Source organism: Neofelis nebulosa, chromosome 14 (assembly GCF_028018385.1).
Source record: "Neofelis nebulosa isolate mNeoNeb1 chromosome 14, mNeoNeb1.pri, whole genome shotgun sequence".
NCBI lineage: Eukaryota > Metazoa > Chordata > Mammalia > Carnivora > Felidae > Neofelis > Neofelis nebulosa.
The window spans coordinates 81,956,897-81,970,100 of NC_080795.1; the positions used below are offsets into that span (position 1 = coordinate 81,956,897).

The 13,204-nt window shown below is 61.9% G+C and overlaps 1 protein-coding gene across 1 annotated transcript; it reads left to right on the forward strand.

Moving 5' to 3' along the window:
• Positions 1-4,359: 4,359 nt before the first annotated feature.
• On the forward strand, positions 4,360-8,137 carry PSCA (prostate stem cell antigen). The gene is made up of 3 exons (XM_058699961.1): positions 4,360-4,588; positions 6,403-6,510; positions 7,380-8,137. The coding sequence occupies exons 1-3, from the start codon at positions 4,537-4,539 to the stop codon at positions 7,592-7,594; spliced, it is 375 nt and encodes a 124-aa protein (XP_058555944.1). The 5' UTR covers positions 4,360-4,536; the 3' UTR covers positions 7,595-8,137.
• The last annotated feature ends 5,067 nt before the right edge of the window (positions 8,138-13,204 follow it).

The following is a 13,204-nucleotide window of genomic DNA, read 5'->3' on the forward strand; positions in this document are numbered from 1 at the left end:
ACCTCCCCCCCCCCACCCCACCCCCGCCCCGGGCATGGGGCTGGCAGGGGCCTGGGTTTGATCCCCAAGATGTATGGGGTTCCCCCAGATGCTCCCACCAACACTCCGGGGCCCTCGGGGCCCATCTCAGGGACGGAGCCAACTCTGGCCGAGGAGAAAGGGTCCTAAAGAGAGGAGGGGAAAGAACTGGTGTCTCCTGGGAGCTGGCGCTGAGGGCCCCACTCCCCCGAGCACCCCCAGTGCACAGGATCGGGCCCCCAGACCACCCCCGATCACCACCGCAGCGCCCCCCCATCACCGTTCACAGCCAGAGTGGCCTCGAGAGGGTCAGTCTGAGCAGGTCACCCCCTGCCCCACCCCTGGCTTCCCAGTGGGCTCCACACAAGGGTCCCCACCAGGCCCTGCTCTCACTGCTTCCTCTGAGCCCATAGCGTTTCACCTGCATACATTGTACTCAGCCTGGAGGCTCTGGAGTCCTCGGGTGAGGAAACCAGTCAGTCCCCAGAGGGAGGGTCTTGGGGTGACAAGTCTCTTAACAGCAACAGAGGGGGGCTTTGGCTCCAGGCTGAGGGTGTTTGTGAATTCCACGCCCTCTGGCAGGGGGGCGGTGCTGCCTGAGGTGGGCCTGGTCTCCTGGGCTCATTGACTGCACTCCTGGAGGGAGAAGAGGAGAACCAGCAGGGGGCTGAGGCTGGGACAGCAGGAGGGGGCAGGTTGGGGCAGAGACACTGAGGGTGCCTAGGACACCTTTGTGAGAACCAGGAAGAGGCACCTCCCCTGGGGTGCAAGACCTTTCAGAGAATTAGAGACCGACTGGCGCCCGGGGTGGCGGGATGCCCTGGGAGCCTGGCCCTGGTGGGCTGGGGGTGAGAAGCGGGCTCCCAGGGCCCCTGATGGGACTCGGTGCCCCCAGTACACAAACACACATGCACGCACGCACACACACACACACACACACACACACACACACACACACACACGGAACTTGTGAGACATGGCCTTAATTTCCAGAACCCACAACGGGAGGCCTGGCACGGAGCATGCATCCCCCGACCGTCAGTGGCCTGGTAGCAAGTAGCATTACCCTCTCGAGTTACGGATGCATTTATCTAAAGGAAAAGGTCTATAAAAGTAGAAGGCAAAATCAACTGTGGTTTTGTAATTCACATAACATCTTAATTTTTCTAATTAATTCTGCATAGAATATAAGATTCATCCAAAAAAAAAAAAAAAAAGGCATCCATTCAAGTGTGGGACAGGGTGGCAGCCATAGGAGGTCACGGTCTGTCTGCAAAGGACTCCACAGGAGTGGGGGGGGGGGTCAGTGATCCTGTCTCCTCCCAGGGTCTGGCCCTGCTCCGGTCCCACCAGCCCCCCATCCTGGTGGTGGGGTGGGGGGCAATGCAGGCAGGCAGGATCTCCAGGGAACCCAACTGGTTGGGCAGGTAGGTGGAAAGCCAAAAGAGAACAGGAAAATCTGGAGCCCAGGGAGGTGACACCAGAACAGACGAAACGGGCTAAGGGTGAGTCATGTCAAAGCCACACCCTGACCCCCGTCCACTGCAGGGAGTCCCATCCCTTTGTGACAGGTTTTCCAGGCTCAGTCTAGGCTGAGGGGCTGTATTCAGTGTGTGCCCAAAGCATGGATGACAGGACGGGGCACAGTCAGTGACCAGGGTCAGGGCTCAGGGTACGGTCAGGGTCAGGGCTTACTCGGTGAGCAGGGTCAGGATTCAGGCTGTGACCCTAGTGAGGACTTAGTTTGGGGCTGACAGGGTCAAAGGTGGAGTCGAGGACTCTATCTAGGGCATCGTGCCATGGGCTTCAATATTCAGTCAGCTGCCCTAACACAGCACCACAGACCAGGAGCTGTAAACAACACACGTTTGTTTCTCGCAGCTCTGGAGGCTGGGAGTCTGAGAGCGGGGCGTCGGCACGGTCGGGTGAGGGGGAGGCCCCCTTCCTGGCGTGCAGACGGCCGCCTCCCCGCTGTGGGCTCAGGGGGTGGGGGGAGCTCTGGTGTCTGATCTTATGAGGGCACTTAGCCCGTCGGGGGGGACCCCACCCTCATGACCTCGTCTGAACCCAATCACCTCCCAAGAGCCCCGCCTCCAAGTACCATCCCATTGGGGTTATGGCTTCAATGTGGGAATTTGGGGGGGACAATTCAGACCGTAGCATTTGACTACGGCACCCCAAACCCGACGTCCTTCTCACAGGCAAGGTGCACTCGTTCCTTCCCGACAGCCCCGAAGTCTTAACTCATGCCAGCATCGGCTCCAACATCAGGTCTGGGGGAGACGATGATTCCTTCCAGAATGCAGCGACAAGACAGACACGGGATAGACCTTCCCACCAAGAAGGAGCAGTCGGAAGGAAGGAAGCGGGGGTGGGTCCCAGGCAAGTCCCAAGCCCAGCAGAGCTCATTGGCTCCTTAGACTCAAGGCGATCCTGTTTGGTCTAATTCTCTGCCGCCCGTACGCTGGGACAGCAGCCTCGTGCCCACGGCCCTGGGCAGGCCTCCTGCCCCCGCGGTTCTGCCGACCTCAGGCTGGAAGCATCTCTGTGGTGGGGGCGTCCTGTGCAGGATGACCCCCCTGTTGGGACAACCGACCATGTCTTCAGGCATTAGGCCAAACGTGCCCCGGGGCGCAGAAGCACCCTGCTTGAGACCACGGCCAGAGAGTAATCGCCTCGTATCAAATCAGATTAACAAACATTCATGTACCTGTCAATATTTGAGGACTGAATGTCCCAGGCTGGTGCTAGGTGCCGGGTGCCTTGAGTAAAAAGAGACAGATAAGAAGGGCTCCAGTCCGGGGCACCCCCAGTCCCGGTCAGCTGAGGGTGGGCAGACAGGCAGACGGCCAGGCGCAGTGAAGTCACAAACACTTTACCTTCCAAGGCACCTGAGCTGGTGGGATCGCGGGCTGGAGGTGGGGGGTGGGGGGGGGGTGTTCAGGGAGAAAGTTCGGAGCAGGCAGAAAGACGAGGAAGGCAGCTGGAATGGGGGGACCGCGCTCACCTCCGTGGGAAAAGCGGGGAAACTCCCGGAGAAAGCGTGCAAACTGGCGGGCGCCAGGTGGCTGGGCAGGAAAGACCCCAGAGGTGCAGCGAGTGCTGGGGAGGTGTGGGTCTCACCCTGGGCCCATGTCACTGTGTCATCTTGATCCAGGACTCAGGGTGAGAGGATGGAAGCTGTCCCCACCGGGAAGGGTCGCTCTGCTCTCGCCCCCCCACCCCCACCCCCACCCCTGTCCCTGTCCCAGAGGGCTGGGAGATGACACATCCCCGGGAGCGACCTGCCAGCACCACGGCACGGCCCCTGCTCTATCCTGGGGCTTCCTCCCAGGGAGGAGCCCAAGGGCATGAGGTCAGATGGTAAAGTGAGGTCAGAGATGCCATCTTTGGGCCAGGAGGGCATCAGGAAGTGAAAGGTCCTCTCCCCTCATGGGAGGGGCCCCTCACCGCCCCCCCCCCAGACACACTGGGGTCAGCAGGCAGTGGGCATGGCTTGTACCTGCCGGCACCTGAGGGACATTCCAAGGAGTCACAGGGAGACTGTTTACAAAGGGAGGGGCAAGTTTGGAGGGACAATGGGGACCGAGAATGGGCCCCAGGCCAACAGCAGCAGGAAGCCACTGGGCCCCTGGGCTTGGAGGGGTGAGGGCACAGAACAGTCAGCACAGGCCAGGCAGGGCTAGCAGGAGGGGAGCAGGCTGGCCCATGGGGATGCAGCCACTCACTGCACAGAGCACCCCTCGGTCAGGGCACAGCAGGAGAGATGGCCTGGCCTCTGAACCTCCCGCCCTCACGTCACTAGCCAGGGGAAGCCCTTGGGACCCTTGTGGGACCCCAGGACACAGACAGGGGGAGAGTGGGTCTGGCGTGCAGGCAATGTCCTGCCTTCTGCCACCCCCCTCCTCCTCCTACTGCGTTTCCCCGCCTCTCTTGCAGCTAAAGCTCCATGTTGTATGGGGATTAAGTAAGGTCACGAGGGGTGAGCCTGCACCCAGCCCGATGCAGCACGACAGTGCACTTTGGCCGTGCCAGCCCCCCACCCCCAAGCCTCCGGGGCACTTCCCAGAGCGGCCCTCTCCCGAGGCACTTCTTGTTTGCACCCATCCAAGGTCTGTCGCTCCTGTGGGACCAGGAGTCCTAGGAGCACCACAGGCCCAGGGAGGTCGCCCTCCACCTTGGACAAGGTGGTCACACCCTTCTCTGGCTTCACCGCTTGGTGTGAGGTGGGCAGAGGCTTAGCCTGGCACCTCGCCCTGGGGTGGCTAAGAAATGGCCACAGGTGGGGAGGGCGGCCCCTGCCCTGGGCAGGCTCTGCCTTCCGGAAGCAGACGGGAGGACAGAGGGAGTGGCGGGGTGTAGCCTGGCTGGGCGGGTGGAGATTGGGATCTACCCGTGGTGCTTGCTGGCCGCGGGGAACCCGTCCGTGTTGACAGTGGGCAGTGGAGCCTCCGCCTTGCCAGCCGAAGCGATATAAAGCCACCCCGAGGTCCACGCCACCGCTGCCCGCTGGTGACCATGAAGGCTGTCGTCCTCACCCTGCTGGCCATCGGCCTGGCCCTGCAGCCAAGTGAGAACTCCCCCAGCCCGGGACAGGGCCACGGAAACAGGGCTGGGGTGGGGGCAATCCAGGGAGACCGGGGGGCCCTCAGAGAGAGCACCCACTTGGAAGGACAGAGAGAGAGGAGGTGGAGGAGGGGGACAGGGAGCAGGGAGGTCAGGTGGAAGGAAGCGGAGGCGGCGGCAGGAAGAAGGGACTTTTGTCCTTGCCCGCGTCCCCCTCTGGGGCGGCTCGCGGTGCAGCCAGGATGGAGTAATGGCTCACCCAGAGCGGGCAGGGCACGCGGGGCTCTTCTCCTGACTGCGGTGCGCAGGGCCTGGCGCTCGGAGGGCAGATGGACAAGGGAGGCACTGAGAGCCTGGAGAGTAGAGAGGAAGCACAGGGGCAAAAAGCCTCAAGTTAGGAAGTGCCGCAGAGGCAGGAGGGAAGAGTGAACCGGGAGAGGGCTGAGGTTTGTCCTCAGAGGACCTAGGTCCCCTCCCCAGGCCCAGCCCTGGGGTCCACTGTGGGCAGCAAGGACAGGAGACACCCGGGGGGGGGGCAGGTGTGGGCCTTCGCTGCTCTGGTGTGGACTCCAGGCCTAGCTCGGTCTCTTCCCATCCTGGGTAATCGCTAAACCTCTCAGAGCCTCAGCTTCCTCTGCTAGAGAGTGGGGATCATGACAGTGGCCCGACAGGCTGCTGGAGGTCCGCTGGTGTGTGTGGTGCCCGAGCACAGGGCTGGCAGCACGGGGCCTGCTTGCAGTTGGGTGACTTGGATCCCAGCTCCACCATTGTTTTGATCGGAGGAAACATCGTGTGACAGCTGGGGCCGCTACTCCCAGGGACAGAGCAGGACCCAGCCCGGGGCCCATGCCGATCACACAGCACCAGGGAGGCCTGGGAGGCTGGGTGGGGTTTGCACAGGCTATTAGGGACAGCGATGGAAGGACGTGAGCAGGTCTGCCCACCCTGCACCCACCTGCCCCGTGCCCAGCTGGGCTGGCTGCCAAGTGGGGTGAGCCAGCTCCCACCCCGGGGTGCGTCACCCCCTTCCCTCTTGGGCCATAGGCTTTTTTTTTTTTTTAAGAAAGGTGGTTTTAGGGGCGCCTGGGTGGCGCAGTCGGTTAAGCGTCCGACTTCAGCCAGGTCACGATCTCACGGTCCGTGAGTTCGAGCCCCGCGTCGGGCTCTGGGCTGACGGCTCGGAGCCTGGAGCCTGTTTCCGATTCTGTGTCTCCCTCTCTCTCTGCCCCTCCCCCGTTCATGCTCTGTCTCTCTCTGTCCCAAAAATAAATAAAAAACATTAAAAAAAAATTAAAAAAAAAAAAAAAAGAAAGGTGGCTTAAAATTTTTTTTTTTAACGTTTATTTATTTTTGAGACAGAGAGAGACCGAGCATGAACGGGGGAGGGTCAGAGAGAGGGAAACACGGAATCTGAAACAAGCTCCAGGCTCCGAGCCATCAGCACAGAGCCCGACGCGGGGCTCGAACTCACGGACCCGCGAGATCATGACCTGAGCCGAAGTCGGCCGCCCAACCGACTGAGCCACCCAGGCGCCCCATGAACCATAGGCTTTTTAACAGGGCTTTAAAACCCGGAGGGGTGGGCTGGGGCACTACTGGTGGATTCCAGACGCCATGACAGGAAGCGGGCACTGGAGCCTTCCCGGGTGGGCTTTGATGAGCGTAGTGCCCTCCCCGTGAGGATGTCCCAGTTTGCGGCAGCCTCTTGTGCTCCTGCACGTTCCCAGCAGCCTGGAACGTGTGACAGACCAGACAAGAAAATGAGGCTCCTTCCCGCTCTGTGGGAGGGCAGCCTCTGAGCACACCCCCACCCCCCAGGCGGTGCCCTGCAGTGCTACTCCTGCGAGGCCCAGGTGAGCAACCAGAACTGCCTGCACGTGGAGAATTGCACCGGCTCTGATACCCAATGCTGGACCGAGCGCATCCGTGAGTGGCCCTGCCGCCCCCGCTCCGAGTCCTCCGCGCGGCCTTGCCCAGATTCCCTCCCACCGTCCCACCCCGCCCCGGGCTGGGTGTGGCTCTGCCCCGCCTTTTGCCCTCTCCTTCCCTGCCTTGCTAGGGACTCAAAGCACCTGGGTTTAGGTCTCCACCACTGAACTGCTCATCCTCTGTGCACCTGGCCACTTGTTCATCTATCCACCCGTGGATACAGCTGCTCTGTCTCCCATCTGTTCATCCCCCCCCACCTATCCCTTGTCTGTCTGTCCACACATCACCCTTCATCTGTCCATCTACCATCCATCCACCCATCCATCCATCCATCCATCCATCCATCCCCCTGTATCACCTACCCATCTATCATTCATCCATCCATCCATCCATCCATCCCTGCATTCATCCATCCATCATCCATCCATCCATCCATCCATCCATCCATCCCCCTGTATCACCTACCCATCCATCATCCATCCATCCATCCATCCATCCATCCATCCATCCATCCACCCATCCATCTGCCTGTATCACCTACCCATTCATCATTCATCCATCCATCCACCCATCCATCCATCCATCCATCCATCCATCCATCCATCCATCCATCAATCCATCCATCCATCCCTGCATTCACCCATTCATTAGGCATGTCTAGTGCCCAGCAGAAGGTCTGGCTGCCTTGGGCATGTGGATACAGATGAGCCCAAGCGCCTGCCCTCGCACTGCTGGTAGTCTTGAGGCAGTCACCGGGATGACTCTAGAGTTTCAGTCAGGACAGGAAGAGGGCCATGGGAGCTGAGACAAGGCCGGGTGGGTGAACACCCAGGACCCAGCCCTAGCTGAGCGGCCCCCACCCCCAGGTGCTGTTGGCTTCCTGACCGTCATTAGCAAGGGCTGCACCTCGCACTGTGTGGAGGACTCCCAGAACTACTACTTGGGCAAGAAGAACATCACGTGTTGCTCCAGTGACCTGTGCAATGCCAACGGGGCCCATGCCCTGCAGCCAACTCTTGTCACCCTGGCGCTGCTCACTGCTCTCGGTGGCCTGCTGCTCTGGGGCCCTAGCCGGATGTAGGAGGCAGGAGGACCCCACTGTGTCCCAGGGGCCTCAGGGCACTCTTCACACACACCTGGCCCAGTCGAGGCCCCTCCTGGACCCTAACTCGGGTCGGGCCATGCCCCTCTGCCCTTTCTAGCCTTCCATGGCTCCCTAGGACTCCTGCCCAGCTCCCACTGCCCAGCAGGCTGGGCTGTATTGATGCGCGACAGCCTGCACACGGCCCACACAACCCCCACATTCCAACCCACTCCTTAATCCTCGCTTAGGCATACTCTTCCTCCAGGAAGCCTTCCCTGACTGCTCCCTCCACCTCTATCTGCTGAGCCATGTCCCACTCATAGGGTCACCTGTAACCAGCAAGGAGCAGGCACTCAGGAGGGCCCCACAAAGGCTGAGATGAAATGTACTGAGTAGAATTAGGGGCAGGGAGTGAGAGGTCCTGGGAGCCCCAAGAGATGGGGTGTGGAGGGGGTTCAGCTCCCAATGTCCCTGGGAGTCCTGGAGCAGTAACCCCAGCACCCAGTAGGCCCTTAATAAAGTCCCATTGACTTAGCTGCAGAGAGCTCTGTTCTTGCGTGCCCCTGGGTGGGAGTCAGGGTTGGGGTCCAGGGGCTCTGTGGGCTGTGGCCATGTCTGCAGCCAGCCACATGGAGTGGAGCCCAAGCCTGGGCAGAAACAGATGTCAGACACCGGGAAGGGAGGACACAGCTGCAGAAGGTAGGGCGGCATCCCTGGGGACCCCGTCTCTTGCTGTGTGGCCTCACTCAGATCACTCGACCTCTCTGAGCCTCAGATACTTACCTGGGACCCCCCTCTGCTGCGAGCATTGAGGATCCACAGGACTCGGCGGTTTCTGGGTGGGAGGGGCTGCTACTGTGTGAGGCCCCCTCAGCGTCCCCGCCCTGTCCTTTCCCTCTGCCTGTTTCCTAAATGTTTTGTTTTGTCCGCTGTAAGTTCTCCACACCCACGGTGAAAAATTCAAACTATGCAAAAGGGTCCCCAGCGAAGCTGCCCCCTGCCCCCTGACCTCAGGTCCCTCCTGTCCGGGAGCAGGGGTCCTTTCACAGTGCTTGTGAGCCTAGGGTCCCCGCCTCGCCTTTTCAATTCCTGGGAAAGCCCCTTGGGAAACGCAGGGGCTGCCTCCCTGCCCCTGGGGGCTCCAGCGCCAGGACCCTGTGGGCCACGTGGGGTGGACTGTGTGAGCGCAGCCAGGGCGGGAACCTGCACAGGAGGGCACTTCTGGCCAAGACCCCTACTGAGTGGTGGGTGAAGCAGGATTAGAGCCCGGCTTCTGGAGCTCTGGGGTGGGCTGGGGCAGGGCTACACTGACCAACAAGTCCAGGCCGGAGGCCCAGACTCTCCCTGTGCGGGTCCCGAGTGACCTCCAGTGCTGGTCCTCCTCGCTTCTTCCTCGCCTCCGGGGCCCAGCTCAGGCTCGGCTCCGTGCAGGCTCTGGCCTCTCCCACGCCCTTCCCTCTGGGGCCCCAGGCACACTCAGCACATAGACCTGGCTTGGCTCCGGTCCAGGGTCCAGGGTCCAGGGTCCAGGGTCCAGGGTCCAGGGCTGGGGCTTTGTTTCCTGAGAGGGCACCATAGAACTGGGTCGGGGCGGGGGCGGGGGGGCTCAGGCAGAGCTTCAGGCCCATGAGGGTGTGGCCCGGGCTGGAGTTTGGGCTTGTCCACCTTGGCCAGGTGACCGTAGAGGACACTGGTGCATCTGTCTTGCCAGTGGTTGTGGAGCGCCTACTACGTTCCAGGCGCTGTTCCAGGCACGCCAGAATCAGCGGTCTCCCACGCTGGGATGCATTTTCCCCAACCTCCCTCCACGCCCTAGAGACACCCCCGCTCACCGAGCTTACCGGACGGGGTCGGGGGGGGGGGGTGGTCAGGTGAACAGGGTAAATACAGAAATATGTGCCATGTTAGCAGGTGGAGCTCGAAAAGGAATAAAGCACAGAGAGGATCTCAAACACCAGTGTGACCGGGGCCACGGCAGGGCCTGGAAGTCCAGAGGGACAGGCCTCCGTCCACCGAGCAGGGAAGGGAGCCCACGGCGACCCACACGTCAGCCACACCCTCAGGCAGGGGTCCTCCTCTGGGGTGAGGCTCCGGGAAGTGAGGCAGTGCCCCGGACCCCCAGACCCTGTCCCGGGCTTCTGGGTTTGAAATATTTGGGCCAGGGTGAGGGGAGAGGGACGGCGGGCCCTGAGAAGTGGGAGACCTCGCTGGGTCCTCCGTTCCCCGGACCGGGGACTCCTCTGACCTCCTGAGCCATTCCCAAGTTCGTGTGGCCTCAAACTGAGAGCCCGAGGGGGCCAGCCTTGCCCCTCCCTCACTCCAGGCAGAGGGAAGGGCAGGAGTCCCTCCGCACACGCAGCGCGTTGGGGCCTCCTCCTGCTCCCCTGGGTGGGGACGGCAGGGGGTCCACCTGCAGAGGCCCAGGGCCCCTCAGCTGCGGGCCCACGGCAGGGTCTGGCCGGGACCCCCACCTCCCTCTCCCCACACCGCCTCATCTTCTCAAACTAGGGAACGGCGAGAAAGAAGAGCGTACAGGACTCGGCTCCCCAAACCCTAGGATAACGTGGGTCACCGTTTTCCGTCTTCATGACGCGTCGCGTGCAAACACGCGCAGATGCACACTGTGAATCTGTGCCCGGGTCATGCTGCGCACGCTCCCCGGCAAACTGCTTTCTAAACATGTATCTTTCCATAGTAAGGAACGGAGACCCTCACGGCTGCACCTGTGGCTGAGGTGGTCCCCTGGACAGACAGACTTACGTTAGTTTTTAAGATGCCATTTCCCAAGGGGCGCCCGGGGAGCTCAGTTGGTTAAGCGTCTGACTTCTGCTCAGGTCATGATCTCGCGGTTCGTGGGTTCGAGCCCCGCGTCGGGCTCTGTGCCGACAGCTTGGAGCCTGGAGTCTGCTTTGGATTCTGTGTCTCCCTCTCTCTCTGCCCCTCCCCTGCTTGCACTCTCTTTCTCAAAATTAGATAAAAAACATAAAAAAAAAAAAAAGGTGCCATTTCCCGAGCACTCTCCGTGTTAGGGACACTGTCCGAGCCTTCTGCGGCTGTCACAGTAGGAGATAATATAGCACACAACCCCGTTACCAGAGGCCAGGTGTGCTCTCATGGGTCTCCCATGCAGTCACTCATTGATTCTCACCACCACCCGGTGAGGCAGGGCACAGAGACGTGAAGGAACTGACCTGAGGCCACACAGCTGGCACCTAGCCATCCTCCCCTGTGCGCTCGGTCACCTAGGTCAGGCCTCCAAGGGCGCTCCCTGAGCGGTCATCTCTGACCCTAGCAGCACACTCAGCCCCAGGCTGGAGGTGGTCTGGCGCAGCCCTCCCTTCCCCGGAAGGCCAGTCCCAGGCCCGTCTGCCTGGCCCCTCTCGGGCTGGGATTGACGCCCCCAGACCAGGTTGCTGATGTCTCCACCCTCGGCCACTCAGGTGTCCGTAAAGACAGTACTGGGTGGGCAGGGCGCGGTGTCTGTCAGCGGCCTGGGCGCTGCTCTGTGAGCCCTGCTCCTCCCTGGCTGGACTTGGGGTGCAGTAGGGGCTCTACTGGAGGGGGTGCAGGGGTCACATGTCAGACCCTCTGGCAGCGGGGGAGTGGGGGCCCCACCTTTGTCAGCTGTCTCCCAGCCCCTCCTCCCTCTTTGCCTCTCAGATACGAAGCCAGAGCAGAGGGGTTCCAGGTCTGATGCCCAGGAGTCCCTGACCTGCCCGAGACCCCCAACAATCTGCCATGACCACCACAGCACGCCCACATCTGGTGCTGATGCAGCCGGACGTGGGCGGCTAAGAAGAAGTTGGTTCCTGGGGAGCCTCTGGCTGGCATCGATTGTGCTGGCCCTGGGTTTGGGCCATCAAAGTGACCTCCTGGCCTCGGGGTCCAGCGGGGAGGTGGCAGTCCCTGCTGACATAATCGAGCGTGTGTAAAGGCACGGTGAGACCAGGGTTCTGGGCATCTAGACTGTCTGGGGGTCAGGGAAGGGGAAGATGGAAGGGGAGGGTCCCTGGCAGAGGGAGCCCCGGCTGTCAGAGGATGGGGGCAGGGGTCTTCTCTTCTGGTTGACTTCCCAAGCGGGGGGGACGCCAGCTCCCCCCCGGCCGGCATTCCTAATTTCGCACACGTCGGGTGGCTGTCCGCGAGACTGCGACCGCCCCCGCCCCCCACCAGGGGGCGCGCGTTGTAAGCATCCCCCCCCATTCTATTGTTTACCAACCTTCACTGACATTTCCAGAACAGGCTTCTAGAAGCAGGCCCCCGCTGTGGGGGTGGGACAAGGGGGTGACCAGGCTGCATTCACAGAGCAGCTGCCCAGGGGGCTTGAAGGACACCTTCATCCCGAGAAGCTGTCCCGCCTCAGGGACAGATGGTGTGGAGCTGAGCCAGGGCAGGGACAAGGCTGAACAATGCGTGGGGAAGGCCTTTCCTACCCCCAGGCTTTCCTGGGGCAGCTGGGTCCGCCCTGAGAATGAACTTCCTGTCCGCGGAGTATCCAAGCAGATCCAAGGACCCAGGAAAACCCAGATCCCATTCTGCCCAACTACTGGCCCCAGAAGCAAAGCCAGAAAAGCAAAGAATTCTGCCCTGAATGGTGCCCGAGGGAAGGGAAGCCACCTGCCATTGTGGCACTGGCGGTCGACCGGAGCCCAGCCTGGTGTGGACTGGACCAAAGTCCTTTCAGTGTGGCCGCTGGGGGGTGCTGTTCTCAGAGCCGCCTCCACCTCTCCAGGGCCCCAGTGCGGACCTAAGGAGGTGGCCTCCCAGGTCACTGGCAAGCTGGGGGCGGGCTGGGAAAGCTGGGTGGACCTCTTCCGGGCTTTCCTGCCCAGTGTTGCCGAGAAGGGGACAGAGAGGACGCTGGAGTGCCTGCTGCACACTGCTGGGTCCGCATCCCATGTGCTCGTGACACCTATGAGGCCCCTGTCGAGCCCTTTACATTTGCAGAGTCCTCTCCCCCCATTGCGGGCGTTATATGCTCCCTTTCTGAACGGGCCAAGGATGGGAATGCTTGGGAATGAGTTTGAGATTGCCAGGACCTGGGGGTGGGAGTGGTGCTGGTGGGGGTAATGAGGTTACAAGCTGGGACTGAAAAGGCTTAGGAGCCAGACTGTGATGCGCCCTGAATCGGCCGCATGCGCGCTGGGGCTGGGGCGCCCTGCAAAGGTGGAGAGCCCCCGGATGTTTTGGAGCGTCGGAGGGTCGGTTTCCAGGACAGTCTTGAAGCAGTGCCGTTGCGGACGGCTGCGTCCACTTCTTTTGCAAAGTCCTGCAACTTGGGCCGGGAGGTACTGGAGCCTTTGCCTCTGCTCAGATCAGGGACCGAATCTTCGACGGCTGGGGAGAGACAAGAGGGCTCGCAGCGAGCTGGGGGGGGGGGGGGGGCGGGGGGAGACGCGGCGGACCAGCTCGCCCCCTCCTGCGCCTGCATCGCGGGCCGCGACCGCCAGATGCCGCTGTGGCGCGGCGCGCGGCGAAAGCGAAAGCGGGGCGGGAGGCGCGCGGACATGGGGGGGGGACGGACCACTGAGGGCGCCGGGGTGGGGGGGATGCTGGCGCGGGGAGGGCGGGGCCCCGGCCTGCGGCACCAGCCGCCTCCGGCGCGTC

Coding starts and splice junctions, on each gene's coding strand:
- PSCA (XM_058699961.1), top strand. CDS start 4,537: ATGAAGGCTGTCGTCCTCACCCTGCTGGCCATCGGCCTGGCCCTGCAG. Junction 4,589..6,402: donor CGGCCTGGCCCTGCAGCCAA/GTGAGAACTCCC, acceptor CCCACCCCCCAG/GCGGTGCCCTGCAGTGCTAC. Junction 6,511..7,379: donor ATGCTGGACCGAGCGCATCC/GTGAGTGGCCCT, acceptor CCCCACCCCCAG/GTGCTGTTGGCTTCCTGACC.